At 40.3% G+C, this 22,958-nt stretch overlaps 1 protein-coding gene across 2 annotated transcripts in view; it reads right to left on the reverse strand.

Annotated features, from left to right (window-relative positions):
- CHPT1 (choline phosphotransferase 1) overlaps positions 1-22,490 on the reverse strand; it is a 30,565-nt gene extending 8,075 nt beyond the window's left edge. For both annotated transcript variants that reach the window (XR_003511115.1, XM_027541982.1), the window contains exons 1-5: positions 22,031-22,490; positions 8,899-9,046; positions 8,463-8,604; positions 4,453-4,537; positions 1,559-1,690 (exon numbers count right to left, since the gene is read on the reverse strand). Coding sequence is in view for 1 of the 2 variants with exons in the window: in XM_027541982.1 (XP_027397783.1) it covers positions 1,559-1,690; positions 4,453-4,537; positions 8,463-8,604; positions 8,899-9,046; positions 22,031-22,303 (780 nt within the window). In the remaining variant the exon portion in view is untranslated. The remainder of the gene's footprint in view (positions 1-1,558; positions 1,691-4,452; positions 4,538-8,462; positions 8,605-8,898; positions 9,047-22,030) is intronic.
- Between the last annotated feature and the right edge of the window lie 468 nt (positions 22,491-22,958).

Raw genomic sequence — 22,958 nt, forward strand, 5'->3', positions numbered from 1 at the left:
GCACAGGGTCAATTGTTGTGGCACACGGACTTAGCTGTACTTCAGCACATGGGATCTTCCTGGACCAGGGATCGAACCTGTGTCTCCTGCATTGGCAGCAGATTCTTTACCACTGAGCCACCAGGGGAAGCCCTTAAAATGGTGCTTTTATCTGTTAATTTTATTCAGGGAAATCTGCTGCTAAAAAAAAACACTGAAAAACCACTGGTTCAAGAATTTGAAATCAACCACTTCTTAGAAATAGTGTTTGATTTCTTGTCTCCCTTCAAATATTTAATCAATTATTTCTTAGTAAAATATTCTCTAAAATGGACATTGATCCTCGCTAAGTTTATCATTTTTAGTGGAACTCACTTTCCAGCTAGTGCTGTATTTTATCATCCATGGTCAAGCAACAAGTACTCTTAAGCCCTTTATGCAGAGTATTCTAACATTTCTAAAACAATTCTGAAGTCAACTGACAAAACACCTCAAAAAACAACCAATTAACTTTCCAAATATATCAGAACTTATGTATCTGAGTTCTATACTTTGCCTTTGAATTATGTATATAAAATATATTCATAAATGTCAATAATATATGAATTATGATTCCTTTCAAATTGTTTTAAGAGCCAGTATATGTCATTTAAAAGAATGAGGTGTTTTTTTTTAAGTAAAAATGCTATATTTCAGGTTTTTACTCCTCTTATTTATTAGGTCTGGCTTCAAGTGACTTTGATTTTTCTCAAAATCAAACCCATCCTTACAGGACAGAAATTCTGAACTACAGCAAATTAAAGAGAATGAACTACAGCTTAAAGGCATTCCAGCTATGTTTTGATAGAAGATGGCATCACTGGAATAAGTTCATAATGTTCAACTACCTTGAAGATGACATTTTTAAAAAAAAACATAGATATTATATTTGTTTAAAAACTGAGCAGAATTCTTTCTGCCTCTTTTCTCTGCAAAAGTACTGAAGGAGTTTTTTTTAAAAAACAAATATGAATAAATACAGAAGAATTATAGATGAGCAAAGTGTAAATAACACAACAAATGCAAGGTGTACCCACTCAAGAACTGAGGCTGAAGTTTTTACCTTTTAAAATATTAGGGTAGTTTTAAAACTATATTTCAGTGATGAAATTTCAATTAAATTTACTTCATGCATAATAAATTGTCCCATATGTGAAACCATGACTTTGGACTGCTTTCCTGACATTCAGTCAGGAACTCACTCTTGCCTCCTCCTCTCCTATATCAGGGCCAGGCACAACAAGGAAGAAAACAAATGGCAGCTCTTAATTATGTACAATAAACAGCAGACGATTACGTGGAATGTCACCAAAGCCTGCTCGAAGAAAGGCTGTATAGAAAGAGGAAAAATGCTGTAAAATCAGTCTGAACTGTTTCAAAAATGCCTTTTTGTATTATGTGCCTAAAAAGGATTCTTTTAAGATATTTAGTTTCCTTCCCTATTTTTAAAATTCATCATATTTTTAGTATCTCTATAGCTGGGTGTTAAGAAAATGTATCATAAAATTAATACTGAATGATGATGAAATTAATGTCTTACTGCTATAGTGGATCCATTCTTGCCAACACCACCATGGAGGATAACATGGAAATAATTTGAACAGGAAAATATTGCTCCACCTACTACTCCAAGAACTGGTAAGATCTTCAATTTTATTTCTAGGATGGGTATCTTTAGGGTAGAGGAAAGAAACACTTCATTAAGAAAACAAAATTTATTTTCCTATTAAACAGTAAAGAAACATTACGATAGAACCCTATATAATAAGCTACCCATTTTCTTATAATCAAACCTTAACTTCTGGAATGTAATCTGAAGTGTTAATTTTTCTTCTAATGGTTTTATCTCTTAAATGAATGCACCAAATTTAGCTAAATCTTCTTAAATAACTGTGATGAAGCATTTCATCTCACAAGCCTTCATCTGACTTAGAGGAAACATGAAAAAGGATGTTCACTTGACTCTAGTACCTCTAAAAGGCAGCATCTTAGGAGTCAGACACTGTGATCTGTGATCTGTATCACAAATGTGACAAATATCACCATGTGTGTGCATGCAAAAATTTTGTGTAGTTAACATCCAGGATTAAATCTCTTTAGCAATATATATTTACCTGTTGGTCAATTGCTGTTCAAGAAAACTTCCAAAGGCAGCAAAGGATTTAAAAAACAGTAACAATGAATTGCCAAAAGCTATAGGCTATTGTGTTTGAAAATATACTTTGAAATACTGTACCAAAATTTGTGAAAACTACAGATTAATAATTCAATTTAGAAAATCTATATCTAAAACAAGTATTCTTATTGATGAGAATAAATAGGTATGCTTTCTTCCTATGGTATTGCCAAAATATTGAATGAAATGATTTTAAGATTAAATTCTTCCACAGTATAATTAAATCAGAATTCCAAACTAAAACAACCACATCTGACAATGACCAGAGTTGCCTAACTGCCTGTAAGTCCACATTTACCTTCTAATGGGTATTGGCAGAGCAGCTACCACGAAAGACACATCTACATATTTTAGAGGCCTATGTAGCACATCCTTGATTCTATTATTTATTCTTACATGATAAGAAGGAATGTGAATATCACAGAGAATGTTCCACTACTTAAAAATATGCTCAAAGTCTATTTCTGAGCCTAGTAATATGAATTACAATTGGCAATTCTGAAACTAAATGACACAGAGAAATTTCTTACAGTTTTTAAAAATAGATATAATTTTTAAAGCAGTTTTAGGATCAAAGCAACTGTACGGAAAGTACACAGAGTTCCCATATACTCCCTGCCCTCACACATGCTTCCCTACTATCAACATTCTCCACCAGAGCGATACAATCCATGTGTTACAATCCATGAACTGACACCGACATCATTATCGCTTATAATCACCCTAGTTTATATCATGGTTTGCTCTTGGTGTTGTACATTCTGTGATAATGCATAATGTATAAATGACAAATGTATAATGACAGGTGGACAGGTATCCACCATTATAGTATCACACAGAATGGGTTCACGTCCCTTAAAATATTCATCCTTCCTTAACCCCATAACCTCTGGCAATAGCAGATCTTTTCAGTGTTTTCATCATTTTGCCTTTTCTAAAATATCATATAATTGGGATCATACAACATGGAGCCTTTTCAGACTAGATTCTTTCACTAAATAATATGCATTTAGGTTTCCTCCATGTCTCTTCATGGTTTGATAGCTCTTTCTTTTTAACACTGAATAATATTCCATTGCCTAGATGTACCATAGTTAATCCATTTACTTGCTTCCAAGTTCTGGTAATTATGAATAAAGCTGCAATAAATATCCGTAATCAGTTTTTTGTATAGACATAATTTTTTTCTGGCTATGCCATGTGGCTTGTGGGATCTTAGTTCGCTGCCCAGGGATTGATCCCCGGCCCACAGCAGTGAAAGTGAATCCTAACCACTGGACCACCAGGGAATTCTCTGCATAGACATAATTTTTAATGTATTTGGGTAAATACTAAAGAGCATAGTCACTAGATCCTATGGTAAGAATATGTTTAGCTTTGTATTTCTTACTGTTTGTATTACCAGGGGTATATTGCTTTGTGATTAAAAACAGAGTCTGGAATTAGTCTGTTTAATTTCTAGCTCCAGTACTTACTAGCTATGTGTCCTTGTACAAATTACTTAATCATTCTAAGACTTATTAATAAATCAGAAAAATGACAGTATCTACTTCATAGAGTTGTTCTGGGGGTCAGATGAAAAGAGTGACAGTAAAATATTTAAGAACATAGTAAGTATTGAATAAGCATTAGTTGTTGACAGCTGATATTATCCTTATTATTCTTCTTAACTCGACGGGCATGAAGTTTTGAGTCAGCCAATAGTGTATACTTAGGTTGTAGTGAGAAAATAATTTTTCTTCATAAATTTCCTTCCTGTGGAAAGCATGAATTTGTAACAGTGGCCTCCTTGAGAGTCAGCTTTTATCTGAGGTCTCCAACCAAGCAGAAAATAAAAAAACATTCAACATGAGAAACTTCACTCATAGTAAATTATAAAAAATACAAGTTAGCATCTTTCCTAATATTGAGGGGCAAGTTTCAAACATAAAGTGTTTGACTGAATTTATTTTTTATAAATCTATTTTATGAAATAAATTTTGGCCTGAAAAGGTAGTTCAACTAGTGAGTCTAATTGTGTATTTGGGAAATGGAGTCGTTTTCTTTTATGTGGTAGTACATTCATGAATAGGGTAGTATAGTCATGCTGTAATAAGGTATATAGAATAGTAAAATTATAAAATGAAGAAAAAAGGTTAAGAAATGTAATGAATATTAAATGTAGCTCTAAGAATATCTGAAGAAAATTAACAATACAATATTTTCCCCAAATGTTTAAAAAAAAGTACTTAAATATAAATTTAAACACTTAGATTTACCGTGTAGTCCCACATTGTTGCTCCTCCAAATGTAGATAACACAAAGATGATCACTAAAGCTATCTGAATTTCAGTTACATCCACTCTAAAAAGGAAAGATAAATAATAGAGGTTTGTAAATCAAATCCCTGAATATGAAGGTTCATTAACCATATATTGAAATCAAAGATGTAAAAATCTACATAGGCTTAGTTTATTTTTACCTTTAGTTCCATCACTGAGTCATCAATTAACTACACTGTTAAGTGAAAAAGCCTACAGGAACAATGTGCTCACATATAGGTAAAAAACTTGTATAGCATATATACAATTGCTAGTAACAGTTACCGCTGAGATTACAGAAAGCTTTTATCTTCTACTTTATATACTTCTGCAAAGTTTGAATTTTTAATAATAATCATGTATTACTCTTGTAATCAGGAAAAATTAATAGTAACATAAAAACAACCAGATGATTTAAGGCAAATTCATAAACACTCTCAAGTCAATTTCATTAAAAAGTAGGGAAAATTCCAATAGTTTTTCTCATTATGTTGCTGATAGTCATTATAATTTTTGGTTTCCACAGACATTTCCCCTCTCTATATAAACATACTTGTAAAAGTGTTAGCCACTCAGTTTTGTCTGACTCTTTGCGACCCTATGAACTGTAGCCTGCCAGGCTCTTCTGGCCATGGAATTCTCCAGGCAAGAATACTGGAGTGGGTAGCCATTCCCGTCTCCAGGGGATCTTCCTGACCCAGGGATTAAACCAAGGTCTCCTACACTGCAGGCAATTATTTACTGTTTGAGCCAACAGGGAAGCCCTAAACATAAACTTCTTTTAAAAACGCATTAAACCAAGCAACATCAGTCTCTAATCTGCATCCTCTGAAGCTACCGATTCCTCTCTCCTTTGCTCCATAAACAGGTTAGCAAATAGTCCACATCTGTAATTTCCTCCTCTCTTCATATTGCTGCATAATCCACTACAGTCCAGTTTTTGGCCTCATTCTATTAAAACTGTTTAAGGTAAACAGTGACTTTCAATTTGTTGAATGAAAGGGATACATTTTGGTTACTATCTCACATAACTCCTTTCAATAGTTAAATCGCTGACCACACCCCTCTTTCTTGAAAAGCTTTGCTGTTTTTATGCCATGTTCTCTCGTGATTCTCCTGCCTTTCTGGAAGATCTTCCCAGGCTCCTTCTTCCACATCTTAAATGCTACTGTTTCCAGGATTCCTCTTTTCTCTTTTTAGGTTCTCTGAATATTATATCTATACTTAAGACTACCATCTATATGCCAATGACCTCTAAATCCATTTCTCCAAATCCATATATTTTTTTCTGAGCTTCAGATGTTATGTGTCTATCTCCTTTGCATCTCCTCTTAGATGCCCTGCTAGAGGAATACTTACTGCTCTGCAAATACAAAAAATGTAGGGATTAGATGATAAAATAGATCCAGCTATGGAAGAAAAGACTTCTCAGCTGAGTTATTTTAAGGGCATTTAGAGGGAAAAGGCAATGGCACCCCACTCCAGTACTCTTGCCTGGAAAATCCCATGGATGGAGGAGCCTGGAAGGATACAGTCCATGGGGTCGCTGAGGGTCGGACACGACTGAGTGACTTCACTTTCACTTTTCACTTTCATGCACTGGAGAAGGAAATGGCAACCGACTCCAATGTTCTTGCCTGGAGAATCCCAGGGACGGGGGAGCCTGGTGGGCTGCCGTCTATGGGGTCGCACAGAGTCGGACACGACTGAAGTGACTTAGCAGCAGCAGAAGGAGAAGGTGACTGGAACATTAATGCACAAATAAAAGGAAAATGTAATGACATCCAGTATTTGTAAGATCAGTGATAGGCAAATCAAGGCCTCCAGACTGCATGGAGAAATAGTCAAGTTAGTTGAAAAAGGTAAACTAAGTAATATAATGTATGGTATTTTGTGAAGAAAAAAGAGGAGAAGTACTGACATTTACTGAGCATCTGAGTCTTATGAGCTATATATACATTATACCTGTCTTTTGGGAAAGAGAAAATGAAAAGATTTTTCCACGCTTGTATTGAAAACAGCTGGATACTGCTATAGAAAAATGACTTCAGAGCCAACATTCTTTCCCCTACACCTATGATTTATTATCAGGATTTTGTACTCTTTTTCAAGTAACAGTACAGAATTCCATTAAGTTAATCTGTAATTTTTCCAGGGTATGACTAGTGACCAGAAGCAACTAGGAAAGCTGACAGAAATTACAGGACAAACTTTCAGTAACTAAATGACATATACAGGGATTGAGCTAGGAACCTTGGTTTCACACATGCATCATTCATACCACAGAAAGCGTCATTCTTCCTCTTTTAAGGATAAACTATATAAATGACTAAATTTTTTTGGAAATTTATTATTGTTTATTGACAGATTTTTCAGGACATCCATCCTAGCCAATTGACAGTTGATACTGACTGACTTTGGAAGTATTTACAGAAGCTTGGCTGATGTCCCACATATAGATCCTTCTTATAGTGTTAAGCTGGACCATCCATGTGTATCCTACTCAATGCTCAATGATGCTTTTACTTTGATAAAGTGAAACCATACAGAGGAGGATCTGTGCCACAGAGAGTAAGCATTTTACATGCTTCAAACCCTGGGCAGTGCAAGATCTCCTCCAGTCCTTCACATGTCTGGTGCTCAACCACAGCAACCACTTCCCTAATGTTCTGAGTACTTCTGTTCCTCATCCTCCTGCCTACAATGCTTTTGCCCCAATCTGTCTGGCATATCCCACCCACAAGTGACTCATCTTTCTATGTCCAATTCTAGGCACACTCAGTCAACTGACACTCAACTGACACTCTCAGTCAACAGTAAATGAGTATAAAGTGTACAACTAGGCCAGGAATGTAAAATAATTCATTTCAGAAAGATTTTTAATGAAGTAAAAGTCAAAGAGGTAAAGTCTAAGTCATTAAATAACTGCTGCTACTGAACAGCAGTCGTTAAGAGTGTGGGGTTTGGAGAGTTGAGTTTAACCCTGGCTCCACACTTTTTTAGAAGTATAAGGAAGTTACAGAACTTCTCCGCCTCACTGGTACAGTCGCAGTAATACCCTCAACAGGGTTAATGTGAGGAATAAATGAGAAAAGGCATGTAAAGCACTGAGTACACCACCAGAACCACACAAGTGCTCAACAGCTGACAGCTGTGACTATTCTGTAATTTAAAGTCAATGTGAAAAACTGCCAGTGGCTTTCACTCTGTTAAATGATCCATTGTTTTGAGCTTCTCCTTTCAGTTATCATTATCAGAAGTTTTTTTTTTTTTTCCAGAGCTACTGCTTCTCCCAGGAAGCACTAAAGTGCTGCAGGAAAGAATCTGAAGACAGGGGAAGCCAAAGCTGAGAATGAGCCAAAGGGAGATGGCTACTAAAGGGTCAGGCAAAGAGGCAGCTGATGAGAAAGAGAGAGAACAGAGTTCCAGTCTTGTGCACTGTTTCCTGGTGTCTAAGAATAAAGCATCAGGGGCAAACAGTACAAGATGCTTTTACACTATCTCACCAACTGTACACCACAGCTGAGATTCTCATGACTACTGTTGTTCGGGACTGCTGTAAAGGGGTTCCCCTTTATGGACACACAAAAATTTGACCATAAAGGACCTTTAGATTCCATATCTCAATATTTTATCTTTTAGCCAAATGCTTCTTTTTTAGGTACTTTATATTCTTTTCCTACTTTATTCACATCCCTTATTTTTCTTTTTCTCTTGTCAATGTAAACTTGGGCTAGTAAGTTGGAGAGGGAGAAAAAATAAAATTATCATCAAGTATGTAACTATAACAAGAAGAACACCTAAAAGACTAAACCTAAGATATAACATTTATGGATGCTTCAATAAATTAAAAGGTAATTTAAATTCATGATTGACAGTTTGTTCCCTTTATTATGAATAAATGAAGTATGACAGTGAAAATGAATTTGATTATATCTTAAAATATACAACTTAAAATACATACTTACTTTCCAAACCTCAACACGCCTGAAACATAAGTCTGCCAGTGAGCACAATAAAACATGAACATCCCAATAAAAGAGCAGAAAAACAACCAGTCGGGGTGAGTTCCTAAGCGAACAGCAATTGAAGCTCCAACTGCCATAAAAACTGAGAGAAACAAGGTTTAGAAACCATTAAGTATTTAAAATAAGTTAAATAATTGCCACTGAATGTTTAGCAATGTAGAGTTTTAAGGTGCATAATCTTGGCATTAAAAGTAGGCAAGAATAAATTACTGAACATACATTTTTAGTGTATTTACAAAAAAATACACTTTGCAAAATTGCTCCCAAATGTAAACCAAAACAAACCAAACAGCTCAGTTCATTTCATTTTTTAAGCCATCATTAAAAAACAAACAAACAAAAAACAACTGTAGGAAAAAAATCTCCACTAACTTACCTGTGGAAAGAGAGTCGCAACCATGGTCAAAAAGTTCCCCTAAAGGAGAACAAGAATTTGTTCTTCTGGCTTGTTTCCCATCAATAGCATCCAGTGACTGGTAGATGAAGAGTCCTAATGCACATAAAAGGTATGTCCAGTATGGTGCCTAACATGAAATGTTAACAATGAAGACTGGTGAGTGACAATAAGCCAGCTTCTGTTTGAAAACAGCTCAACCAAGCCAACCAACACATTTGCTTATGTTCTCGCTTTATAGCACCTCAGCATGATATAAAGAACATTCATAACCCTCTTTCTACAGATATGAATTAAACTAAGAAATGAATTGCTCTAGATTGGGTAGGAGGTCACAGAATATATTATGGGAAGCAGGAAGTTAAACAACTGAATGAGGATTAGGACCCTGATTTTGATTCTTAGTCCACAGCTCCTTTAATATAATACTATTCATATATGGCACTGGATTTGAAATTATTCGGTAAGTTTCCACTGTGAAAGAAGAACTTAAAGACAAACCACAGACCCCTGCTTCCATTTATGATGGAATATCAGGGACTGGATTTACTCTCCCACCTTGGATAACTAGAAACGCGATCAAATAAACAAAACAACCATGTTCAGACATTGCAGCCAGCGCAGCACTGTGATCCCTGACAGAAGGGAAGTAAGTGACATGAGCCCTCCAAGTACTCCAGCTTAGTGCCGACGGGCAGTGTCCAGCCCGCAGTGCAGGAGTGGGGACCTGGAAGAGCCCAGTGATCCTGCTGTGTTGAGGAGCAACAGAGCAGAGCTCAGGAAGGTCAAGGCAGACAGAATCTGTGGCTCAGGGCACTGGTAAGGAGAGAGGCACATGTTGTGGAGATCTACAGAGGGGATCTTTGAGTCTTTGGCTGAGAGGTGACCTGTGCCTAATGAGAAAAAACTACTAATGAAGGCCAGGGAAAGAACCACATTCCCACCAGGTACAGCAGAAAGACCTTGTAATACTTGTGGCACTGGGTAGAGTTCTCAGAACTGTAATGCTTTAGCAGTGGGGATAAATTAGCCTTAGACTAAAGGTTTCTCTGATAGCCTTAACAGATGTAAAATCCAGCCTCAAAAGCATCTGACTGATTCCAGGTAACTTACCTATAGCCAACACAAAGTACATCTTAAAGGAAAACCCCACCAAACCTAGTACCCCTGAATGTAAAATTCACAATGTTTGGCATCTAATTAAAAAACTACTAGTCACTCAAAGAAGCAGAAAAATACGCTGACAACTAGGAGTAAAATCAATCAAAACAATCAGACCCAGGAATAACAGAGAGAGTGAAATCTGCAGAAGAGGACATTAAAAGTTCTGATAAATATGCCTCATATGTTCAAGAAGATGGAAGAAAAGCATGACAGACTCCAGTGAAATTTCTAGAATGAAAAGTACAATATTTCAAATGTAAAATATACTATATGAGATTAACAACATATTAGATACTGCAGAAGAAAATATCAGTGAATTTACAGACTATTAGAGGAAAATATCCAATATTGTGCATGAAAAAAAAAAGGCTAAAAATAATTGAACTGGGCCTCAATAACCTGTGGGATATATGTAATTACAGTCTCAGAAGGAGAGAAAGGGTTGGACATGGAAAATACAAGAAAAAATAATGGCTGGAAATGTCCACATTTGATAAAATCTATAAACTCACATATCCATGAAGCTCAGCAAACCCCAAGCAGAATAAGTATTTTTTTAAAAAACCCATCAAGGCACAACATAATCAAATCACTGAAGACCAGTGATGAAGAGAAAATCATTTAAGAAGCCAGAAGAAAAAGACACATTACATACAGAACCATAGATAAAAATGACAGAGCAGAGAGTCAGTGAACTTGAAGGTGGGTCAATAGAAATGATGCAATTTCAACAAAAGAGAGCAAAAGAATTTTATTTATTTATTTATTTTGAGAAAAAGGATTTTAAAACAACCATTCTTTTCTTTCAGCACTTTATAAATGTATTCTACTTCCTCAGGGACCCATGTGATGAAAGCAATGGCCAACCCAGAATTCTGCCTCAGAAATGAAGTACAGCAAAAGTGTTGAGACATAGGGTTTCAAAGTTAGATCTGTGTTTGAGTTCTTGGCTCTGTTATGTAATAGCCAAGTGACCCTGGGCAAGTCATTTAAACTTCTAAACTTTGGTTACCTCATTTGTAAGATGCAAATAAAACTTGTAGTTGTACACAATGAAAAAATTCTTAAGATAGTTCTTTACACACACCAGGCATGTAATAAGTGCTCAACGAAGTTTAGCTATTGTCATTAAACATTCTAAAATGATATTTGACATATCAATGTGGGTATGGCTTATGTGGCAATTCTGCAAATAACCAATCAACTCGCCACCTCATTCCTCAATCTTTCAAAGTAAACAAAAGTTTACTTTGAACTTTAACAAATATTTCATCATTTGTTAATATCAGATACCCAGTGTTAATAGCTACACTGCTGTTGTTGTTTAGTCACTAAGCCGTGTCCGACTCTTTTGCCACCCCATGCAATGTAGCCCACCAGGCTCCTCTGTCCATGGGATTCTCCAGGCAAGAATACTGGCATGGGTTGCCATGCCCTCCTCCAGGGGATCTTTCCAACCCAGGAATCGAACCCATGTCTCTTGCATCTTCTGCATTGGCAGGTGGATTCTTTACCACAGTGCCACCTGGGAAGCTCCTTTCCACTGAATCCTTTTCCCCTAAATGACAGAAAGTAAATAATCTACATGAAGATGTTCCAATTCTCCCTTCTTATACAGAAACTTCTTATATGGAAAATTTGGAGCTTCTCAAGAAGCAACTCCCAAAGGTCCACATTAAAAAGCTCCTGATTCTAACTTCTGATCTGGGAGCCTGGCAGCAGGTAAGTCTAAAGGTCAAGGTGTTAACAGAAATCCATGCTGAAATAAATTTGGCTGCTCCTGGATACCATGGTTGGAGGTGGACTCTGCCCCTTATTTGGAGAAAGGAATGAAAACTGGCTTGCTGGCCTAACATGACCTCACTAGAATATCAATGGAGTTAAGATTTACAGTTTAAATGGGGAAAGAGGGGCAGGGGAATTTCAACAGGAAAAGACAGAGAGAAGGGCTAAGCAGGAATGAAGGTAGAGTCCTTAAAGTGAAAGGTTTATTCATGAGTCCATGACCAGCTCATGTTTCTGGAACAGATGATCCACAGGTCATTACAAGAGAGACTGGAAAGGTAGTAATGTTATCTTAAACAGTACAACAAAGGACTTTCAAAAATGCATTATTTTGTTTGAAACAGCAATCCACAGAGACAAGGCAGCTATTATGTTCTTTTTATTACAGATAAAAGTGAAACTTAGGGAGGGGTGATAAAGTTCCATCAAGAAGAGAGTTAGACTGGATCCAGGAAGCAAACCCTAGTTTTATGACCTGGCCCATGAGACGAGATCTATCATATTTATTGCCCTGCAGGCTACACAGACTAGGTGTAGCTTCCCATCTGGATTCTTATCTATTCTTTCAAACCTGCTAAGAAGCACTTTCCTGCCCCCACAAATAAAATTTCTTTTTTTTTTCTTTTTGTTTTTTAATTTTATTTTATTTTTTAACTTTAAAATATTGTATTGGTTTTGCCATATATCAACATATATCCACCACAGATATACATGTGTTCCCCATCCTGAACCCTCCTCCCTCCTCCCTCCCCATACCATCCCTCTGGGTCGTCCCAGTGCACCAGCCCCAAGCATCCAGTACTGTGCATCGAACCTGGACTGGCGACTCGTTTCATATATGATATTATACATGTTTCAATGCCATTCTCCCAAATCATCCCACCCTCTCCCTCTCCCACAGAGTCCAAAAGACTGTTCTATATATCAGTGTCTCTTTTGCTGTCTCGTATACAGGGTTATTGTTACCATCTTTCTAAATTCCATATATACGTGTTAGTATACTGTATTGGTGATTTTCTTTCTGGCTTACTTCACTCTGTATAATAGGCTCCAGTTTCATCCACCTCATTAGAACTGATTCAAATGTATTCTTTTTAATGGCCGAGTAATACAATTTCAAGTTCAGTGAACCCGAGCGGTGGGAAACTGGCTGCAAGCTGAGAGAGACTTCCTTCCTTTTAAACCCACGAAGGCGCACCAGTCCACCAGCTGCCAGTTCATTCCCTTTCCAGTCTTCCCAAGACCACAGGGGCTGGACCTATCTTTTCTCTTCCCTGCAGTCATCACCTCCATTTCCACCCGGGAGCTATGAAATAGTTTGCAGATTATCTGTTATCTCTGTAAAACAGGCCCCAGGGGGGAGATCCTCTTGCCAGGAACAGCAGGCCTCTTCCTTCCAGGAGTCTGCTTTAAATGCGGGTCACTCCAGAAAGTTCTCCAGGTGGATGCAGGATTTCCAGAGCTATCCCAACTCAATTCCAGTTAAAAAAAAAAAAAAAAAAAAAACTTATTTTCAAAAATTTCAAATGTAAACCCAGGAAAATCAGGGCATGGATTATGAATTATAGAATTATAAAGTCATAAGAAGGCAACCCACTCCAGTGTTCTTGCCTAGAGAATCCCAGGGACGACAGAGCCTGGTGGGCTGTTGCCTATGGGGTCGCACAGAGTCGGACATGACTGAAGTGACTTAGCAGTAGCAGCAGCAAGCAATATGTTAATGTCAGAATACTTCTATAGAAGGAGGCTATTACAAAAAGTAAAACTTCTCCAGATCATATAAGCTCCTTAACATTTAAAGTTTTAAATTATATTATCTTTATAATATCCACTGTATCTGGGAATTCCCTGATGGTTCAGTTAAGACACTATGCTTCCACTGCAGGGGGCATGGGTTTGATCCCTGGTCAGGAAACTAAGATCCCACAGCCATGTGGTGTGGCCAAAAGAAAAAAAAAATCTACTGTATCTTTTAAGATCAGAACTTTATAATACATCATAGAAATCTTTCCAAGTCAAGCATAAAGATCTACACCATTTGCTTACATGACTGCATGGTATTCAATGATGTGTGTAAATCACAATTTTAAATAATACCTTCACTAATGATGAATCTTACATGATTGTATGGAAGATTATATGTTTATTCTAGAAAATAAAATAATTACTAAGAAATAATCATAAGTTCATGTCATTCGGAGAAGGCAATGGCATCCCACTCCAGTACTCTTGCCTGGAAAATCCCATGGACGGAGGAGCCTGGTAGGCTGCAGTCCATGAGGTCGCTAAGAGTTGGACACGACTGAGCGACTTCACTTTCACTTTTCACTTTCATGCATTGGAGAAGGAAATGCCAACCCACTCCAGTATTCTTGCCTGGAGAATCCCAGGGACGGGGGAGCCTGGTGGGGTGGTGTCTACGGGGTCGAACACAGTCGGACACGACTGAAGCGACTTAGCAGCAGCAGTAGCAGCATGTCATTCAGTCAGTTCAGTTCAGTTCAGTCGCTCAGTTGTGTCCAACTCTTTGCGACCCCATGAATCGTAGCACGCCAGGCCTCCCTGTCCATCACCAACTCCTGGAGTTCACCCAGACTCACATCCATCGAGTCGGTGATGCCATCCAGCCATCTCATCCTCTGTCGTCCCCTTCTCCTCCTGCCCCCAATCCCTCCCAGCATCAGAGTCTTTTCCAATGAGTCAACTCTTCCCATGAGGTGGCCAAAGTACTGGAGTTTCAGCTTTAGCATCATTCCTTCCAAAGAAATCCCAGGGCTGATCTCCTTCAGAATGGACTGGTTGGATCTCCTTGCAGTCCAAGGGACCCTCAAGAGTCTTCTCCAACACCACAGTTCAAAAGCATCAATTCTTTGGCGCTTTTCACAGTCCAACTCTCACATCCATACATGACCACTGGAAAAACCATAGCCTTGACTAGACGGACTGTTGTTGGCAAAGTAATGTCTCTGCTTTTGAATATGCTATCTAGGTTGGTCATAACTTTCCTTCCAAGGAGTAAGCATCTTTTAATTTCATGGCTGCAGTCACCATCTGCAGTGATTTTGGAGCCCAAAAAAATGAAGTCTGACACTGTTTCCACCGTTTCCCCATCTATTTTCCATGAAGTGATGGGACCAGATGCCATGATCTTCGTTTTCTGAATGTTGAGTTTTAAGCCAACTTTTTCACTCTCCTCTTTCACTTTCATCAAGAGGCTTTTTAGTTCCCCTTCACTTTCATGTAATTAAAAAAACACTAATAAATTTAAATTGCTTGTCAGTTACACCACAAAAAAAGAACTATATAAAACTTAAGTATTTGGGAAATTTTACTTCTTCTAGCTACTTGAATTAAAGGATTAGAGAAACATTAGAACATGTGGCAACTGTTTTTGTTCAAAATAACTCTGGATCAGAGAACACTCATATATAGATCAATTATTTATTCCAGGTATCATACTCCTTTTTATTTGTGTGTTTGAATGAGCACACACATCAGGAAAAGGAAAAAGAGACTTAGAAAGTGATCAGTGAACACATTTCTGTGCACTGGACAAATTTAACTTTTGGCTCAGACCCTAGAATACTGGATTTTGGGGGAATACAGTCTTAGGTTTTTCTATAAATGAAAAGGCTAACCTAGGTAGTCTCCAAGGCCCCATCTTTAATATGAGAATAGAATCCTCTCCAGAGTAGGAGGTATGTTCTCTGGTTTTAAAACCTGCTATATATACCATGGGAGCTAAATAACTAGATGATTAAAATCAACTGATGATTAAGTAACAGGTTACCTCATAACTATTCAGTAAAATGGTTTCCAAATTTACAAATACATGTCTTGGGGCTTTTTTGCAGACTGGATAGGAGTATATACTCTGTACTCCACCTGCAAATGATCCTTGAATGAGCTACTTTACCTCTCAGTGCTTCAGTTTCCCTTTATGAAAAATGGGAATAATCACTGTTCTCAGCTCATTGTGAGAATTAAATGAATTATTACATGTCAAGTGCTTAGAAAAGTGCCTGGCTTATGGGAAGAGCTCAGTAAATTTTAGTTATTATTATTTCTGATACTATATAAGATACTTTTTGAGTGATTCTTAGGTAAACTTTTCATTTTAATACTTATGTCTTTAATCTATTTTAAAAATAATAATTTTAAAACTAGCTAGCATAGCTATCAAACCTATAATTGTACAGATATTAAGGCTTTAAGTCTAAGTTTTTAAGGAGTAGATTTGAAGTTTATGTAAAGAAAAACAGTATAGGTAATACACAAAAGCAAAAATGTTCCCAAATTAAAATTTAGGAAATACTGAAACTATACATGCCTGCTTATATGAATTTTCACACTTAAAAAGTCCTCTTTGCTTTAAATGGCCTTGGATGTAAGTTGATACAGATGCAAAAGATATTACATAACCAGTAACCACTGGGTCAGCTGGTAATGGAGAGACTTCAATTATCCAAACATCAGTTGACTTCTCTCTCCATAAAAAATAAAAACTGCGTTTAGACAAAGATCAGGCATGTGTGAAAAACTGTAATGCTGGTACAGTGTTAGAAGGTGGACTTTGTACCCAGTTGGGTGAGTCTAGTGATTTTTTTTAATATAATAAATTTATTTATTTTTAATTGGAAGATAATTGCTTTATAGTATTGTGTTGGTTTCTGCCAAACATCAACATGAATCAGCCACGGGTATACCCGAGCCTAGTGGGCTGCCATCTATGGGGTCGCACAGAGTCAGACATGACTGAAGTGACTTAGCAGCAGCAGTGATTTTTGAGAGAAAACTCATGGAATTTTAATAGACTGCTAATCTGACTGCTCTAACCTGTATTATGTGCCCGTGACACAGTTGAGCCTGTGACCAGAGGCATTTCGTTGTTTACAAAGGGAGGGTTCCCACTGGAACCAAGGCTGGGGAGGCTCCAGAGGCTTGGTGGACAGGAAGCCAAGAGTCACTCTCCATCCCTCCCAGCAGGAAGGCCCTAGCAGCTCACTGGTTTACCCCAACCTGTGGCCTCAGCTCAGGGCAGGGGCCAGCGTTTGAGAGGAACACACCCACCTTCTTACAATGAGGCAGGTTACCAGCTGCGGGTGGAAACCAGGCAGGGCACGAACACCCAACAGCGTTCAACCAACTTCAGGGCCAGAGGGACTTTCTCAGGACAGTAGAAAGCTGTACTTGAAAGACAGCATTCCTTCTCTTAAGTTTAGTGTAAACAGTCGTATTCTTTTTAAAAACCTCTTTGAGTACTTACTAGAATTCTTGTTGACAATGCCAGCCTCTCACTAGGCAAAGGGAAACAGGCAGGGAGGGGAGCGAAGAGAACCCCTAGACAGATCTATCGTCACCGTCAACTCCTTTGGGTACCTTCACATCTGTTTCGCACTGTAACTTCACAGAACCCAGGTGGTTGGCGCTTCTGCCCAGGTCAAACCCACCAGGAGCAGGATTTAAGGCTCCTTCCATACTCACAAGGCCATGTTTTATCCACACTTGAACCAGAATTCTAAAGGGGAAACAGTCTGTTTCTTGGGAATCAAGCACAGAAAAGCCACAGGCATCAGAGCTACTTCTACATCACCGGCAGAAGCTCCTTCTAGACAGCACTGGGATTAGGGTGAGGCCAGCAAGGCACTGTGGGTGCATGATTCAAGGAGGCATTTTCGACCCTCAGGGCTGTCTGTGCCTGCCTGCCTCACTCTACTCCCTGCCCTGCTTCTAGAACTTTCACCTCCTGCGAGGTATTTTGTTTTAGTATGAGAGGCCACTCTCTCACAAGAGTCCTGCCTTCATAAATGATGCTTCTTAAGTTACTGAACTAGAAGGAAATATTCTAGATTTCAAAGAAACCAAACCTGTAACAGAATTTGACTAGGTTATTGCCTTTTCTTATTATTCCTCCAACAAATAATTCTTGATAGTCCAAAGGCCACTCGAATCTGAAATATTTAGACAGGGAACAAACCATTTCTTAAGGTTGTAAATATCTCCTCAGATACACTTGCTTTCAATTCATATCATAAGGGAAAGAAATTATTCAAGGCCCTTTGACCCAGCCCTATGCTGGGCACCAATCTGCTATAAACACACTCTTAATAGCAGTCACATGGATTTATATACAGATAGCAAGAGGGCAGAGCAAAAACATTTACTCAAGAAAACCGAAAAGGGAATGGAGCCACAGTTTATGCCAGTCAAAAATAAGCAGAGAATGCTACTAAGCTGGAGCCCAAAGAACCAGACTCGAATCACCAAATTTTCTCATCGAGAGGGGACGCAATTCAGTTCTTGTTTTCTGTTTGCCCTGACTCTTGCATACTCATGTCAAAACTCCCTGGACCAAATTGATAAGTATTTAATCTGAAACAAGCTAAAACTGAATATGGATGGAAAAACATAATCTCCCAAGATTATAAATTGCTATTTCCTGCACGCAGTCAATAGTTTAGCAAATATTTACCAAGTGTCTACTTTACACAGGGCACTATGCTGTGAAGAATGTTCAAATAAATGGGCAATTGCTGTCTGAACTTAAAATATGGTAGACTGTCTTACTCAATAAGGACATACATAACCAAACATCACATCACACACATAACCAAAATAAATGGAGAAGTTCCACAGGAGAGCTACAAAGACCTACAGCAGAAGTATAGTTTTCCAGCTTGGAATCCTGGACTCAGTTTAAAGAGGTTAATTTATTTCCCTTTAGTTTCCTCATCTATAAAATGAGGATAATAGTAGTACCTTTTCATAAAGTTGTGGAGAGTATTAAATGAGATAATAGACAAAAGCAGTTTAAGTGAATGCCCAGCACCTAAGTGTGTACGTGTGAATGCTAAGTTCCTTCAGTCATGCCCGATTCGGTGCAGCACTATGGGCTGTAGCCTACAAGGTTCCTCTGTCCATGGGATTTTCCAGGCAAGAATAATGGAGTGGGTTGCCAGGCCCTCCTTCAGGGGAATCTTCCCGACAGGGATCGAACCCATGTCTCTTACATCTCCTACATTGGCTAGTTCTTTACCACTAGTGCCATCTGGGAAGCCCCAAGTACGTAAGTAATTCCCGGTAAGTGTTAGTTAAAAAGTCACTCAGTCATGTCTGACTCTTTGCGACCCCATGGACTGTAGCCTGCCAGCCTCCTCTCTGTCCATGGGATTTTCCAGGCAAGAGTCTTGGAGTGGGTTGCCATTTCCTTCTCCAGAATGTTAGTTATCATTGCTATTATTATGGAAGTTCATAGGATTAAGTAGTTGATTTGACTTCAGAGAAGGAAGAAAAATTTCCTAAGGAGGTAGTGTTAGGAATGGACACAGAGAGATGAAGTGGGACAGGAGAAAGAAAGAGGAAGGAGAAAAGAGAGGGACAAGAAGGAAAGAAATCTTAAAAAAAATTTTTTTTTGGCTGCACTGCGTGGTATGTGGGATCTTAATTTCTCAACCAGGATTGAACCCCCCTCTCCAGCCCCAGCCTCCATTAGAAGCATGCAGTCTTAACCACTGGACTGCCAGGAGAAGTCCCAAGAAATACCCTTGATATAGGAAGTAGTTCAATTTGGCTGGAGTAGAAAGTTCCTTAATGAAATGGTGGCGTGATATGCAGTTCAGAGCACCATTGCACAACAATGTAAATCACTTAACTTTTTTCTCCTAATTTCTCGTCATCCCCAGTCATGTCCTAGAATATCAATACAGTTAAAAAGTAGATCAAATATTATTAACATAGATATGTAGTGAGCATTAATCATAAATGGGTAGACTAACCCAAGCATCAGAGTCTAACAACTGTATGGGCTTTCCCTGACCCTTTCTGGAAGGAATCCACCAAGTCTGAAAAAGTACTAACTCTTAAGTTTAAGAATCAGAAAACACATTTCAAGCCAGGTTAAAGACATTCCAGGCCTCAACTTCCTCTTAATAAAATGTATGCCACTATTAGTTCAGGATGGCTGGACAGAAGAAATACTAAAATGGTGCGAAGGCCTTTCTAGGAAGGGAGAAAACTTGCCAGCCTCCTTGGGTTGATATGAGACACAAATGCAACAATGAATGTGAAAGCATATTACACACCTGATAAGCATTACATAAAACACAAGGTATTTTTCCTGCATATCACCCAGAAAAGAAAGAACTGCAGATGAGACGGTGGTGGTATATGGTAAAAAGAATCGGGCTTTGTAGTCAGGCCTTCTTAGATCTGAACCTTGTCAGACCCTGTCTCTGTGGCCTATGAACTGCGACGTTCCTTTTGTGGTCTTGCCGGGATATTATCAGACAGGCAGCGTAACTCCTGTAACGGTGTTTCCCCTCACGGCTACAGCCACTTAGAAACATGTTCAGGATCTAATTACATTTCAGAAACACTTCTCAGTTTCATCTTGTTTTTTCAAACTTTACTTCCTGTTTTTAGATCATTCTGATTTCTTTTTTTTTAAGTCCCTCAGATCCTCCCTATCTGCCACCTTTTTCCTTTTTTTTTGAATGAATGAGGCATAGCCTAAAAATTAATAATTTAACCTGTTCCATCAGGCCCCATCCCCTGTCATCCCTGAACAGAATCTCCTGGACTTCTCTGCCTGTCCTGCTCTTTGGAAGTGCTCAACAGATGGTTATTAAATTAATATTGAAAAGTTCATGATTTAACTGGCAAATAGAAACATTCAAATGTTGTCAGCGAAACCAAGGCCCAATAAAAACTAAACTTTATTATAGGTTTGCAGGACATTTTTCATAAAAGTAATATTTTTAACAGGTTGAACAAATTCTAATTTTCTACATTTATCTGCATGTAATATATCATTTAGTCCTCACTGCATTCTTGTGAAATTTGGCAAGTATTGGCAAGTATTATTTCTATTTTACATGAGGAAAGCATGCCCACGTTGTCTGTCATTCCATAGTGTGGCAAAGCCACATTAGAACCAAGCCTTCCCTTCTGGCCCAGTGCACCTTCCATTCTGGCACACTGCCTCTGGGGAATTCTGCAAACAGGCTTCCACTTACATTTTTTAAACAATATGTAAATGAATTGACAATGGGAACGTCTGCCGAAAAATCAAATATTAATATAACTAACATCCATCAATCTATGTTTAAAATGTAGGCTTCATCAAATACTTAAAAAAAAAAAAAGGATCCATGTATGGAGGGCACTGTATTCCTATCCAACCTCAAGTCAAATTAGTTCTCCACAGGATCTATACTCCCTGGAGAAAGAAATGGCAACCACTCTAGTATTCTTGCCTGGAGAATCCCATGGACAGAGGAGCCTGGCAGGCTGCAGTCTACGGGGTCGCAAGAGTCGTAGACAACTTAGCCACTAAAACAACCAACGAACCAGGACCTATACTCAAATACGATTATAAACGGAATCTCTATGTGGAGGGCAAAGAAAAGAAAGCAATGTCACAGAACGTGCAATGTAGTCTTTATTCCAGGTATTCTAAAAAGCCATAGATGGGAGTGGCCCCCTCTGCTTCCTGCTCCCCCCATCACACTCAGTCCAAGGGACGCTTCTGATTAACAGGTGTCAACGAAGAAAGAGGAAGTAGTTAATCTCTTAAAAGTAACTTATCTTTGATCAGCGCTATCAGTAATTACAGGATCACTAGCACAGCCTTTGAGAAACAGACGGTTAAGTATAAAAGTGTCCAAAGGGCATTTCGGGCTTGGTCAACCAAACCACAAGCCCTAAGGCCAGGCGGGACGGAGCTGGGGGTGTTCAGTGACCAGTGTGCAAAGTCACCGACTGCTTGTCCACCCCCACCCCCAACTTGGCGCAGAATGGGGCGGCGGCCAGACAGGCAGGCCCCTCGCTCGCAGTGGCCGAGACAGCCCGTCCGCCGCCCCGGGGGTGGACGGGACTGGGCAGTGACCTTGAGAGCCCCTCCGCCGTCCGGAGGAGGCTGGGGGTACACGCGGGACTGGGTAGGGGCGTGATAGTCTCCCGGCAGAGCGGAGAAGGCTCGCGGCGGCCGCGGCGCGGATGTAGAGGCGGTGTCCACCCCTCCGCGAACCCGGGCGGCTCTGCCGCGCGCGCGGGTTGGCGGAGTGCGGCGCCCCGGGAGCCTCCAGGGCCGCACCTGCGCCGGGGTTCGGCTCAAGGTGGGCAGCAGTTGGGGGCCCGCGGGCGGCGGGCGGTCGGCGGGCCCTACCTCCTCGGTGACCGTGGGGCAATAGGAGATGAGCACGAGCGTGGTGAGCATGTTGATGGCGAGGCCCAGGAGGGTGATGGAGTTGGGGGCCATCCACAGCGGGATCCACTGGAGCAGCCAGGTCCAGTAGAGCTGCAGCGGCGGCTCGAGCAGCGAGACGCCCGCCGCGGTGTAGCGGTGCTCCTCCAGCCGCCGCAGCTGCGCCGCGCTCAGCGGCTCGGTCAGCGCCTTCAGCCAGCGCGGCGCCGGCCTGGCCCCGGCGCCCGCCGCCATGGCCGCCTGCGGGCCCCGCCGCTGCGAGCGAGCGCAGCCCGCGCGGGGCTCCAAGGCGGGGACAGGTGGAGGGAGGGGCTCGCGGGCCCGGGCCTGCGCCGGCCGGGTGGGACTCGCCGGTCCAGCCCGCGGCCGAGGTCGAGGTCAGGCCGGGCCGCCCCTGGTCCCGGGGCCCCCGCCCCTAGAGCCGCCGGCCGCAGGGGGCGGGGCCTGGGGGGGGTGCGCGGGGAGGGGGCGGGGCCGCCTCGTGAGGGGTCCAGCCGGCGCGACCGGTCCGCCCAGGCCTCCGGGTCACCTCGGGGTGCTCCACCGACCGTCACTTTCTAATTGGCGCACAAAGGGCCCAGACTCCCCCAAGATCCCGATGCACCTGCCTATAAGGTCCGATTCTTCTCCCGGGACCGCTGGTGACGCTCCCCGGAGGGAAGTCTCGCCCGCGGGACAGTTGGTAGCGGGTTCCTCTAACTCGTGCGGTGTGCACAGCTCGGTTCTCTTCTTTGGCGAACGCCTTGGTCTTCAGCCAAACTGAAGGACGCCGCTGCCTGCAGACCCGGGGTCTGCGGGATACTGTGTGAGAACATGATTTTTGCCCATCTTGGGTCACTGGTTTGAGGGCCCCATCCGTTGGCCCATAGAGAGGTCCTGTTTGATAAAT

The sequence above is a fragment of the Bos indicus x Bos taurus genome, chromosome 5 (assembly GCF_003369695.1).
Source record: "Bos indicus x Bos taurus breed Angus x Brahman F1 hybrid chromosome 5, Bos_hybrid_MaternalHap_v2.0, whole genome shotgun sequence".
Classification (NCBI taxonomy): domain Eukaryota; kingdom Metazoa; phylum Chordata; class Mammalia; order Artiodactyla; family Bovidae; genus Bos; species Bos indicus x Bos taurus.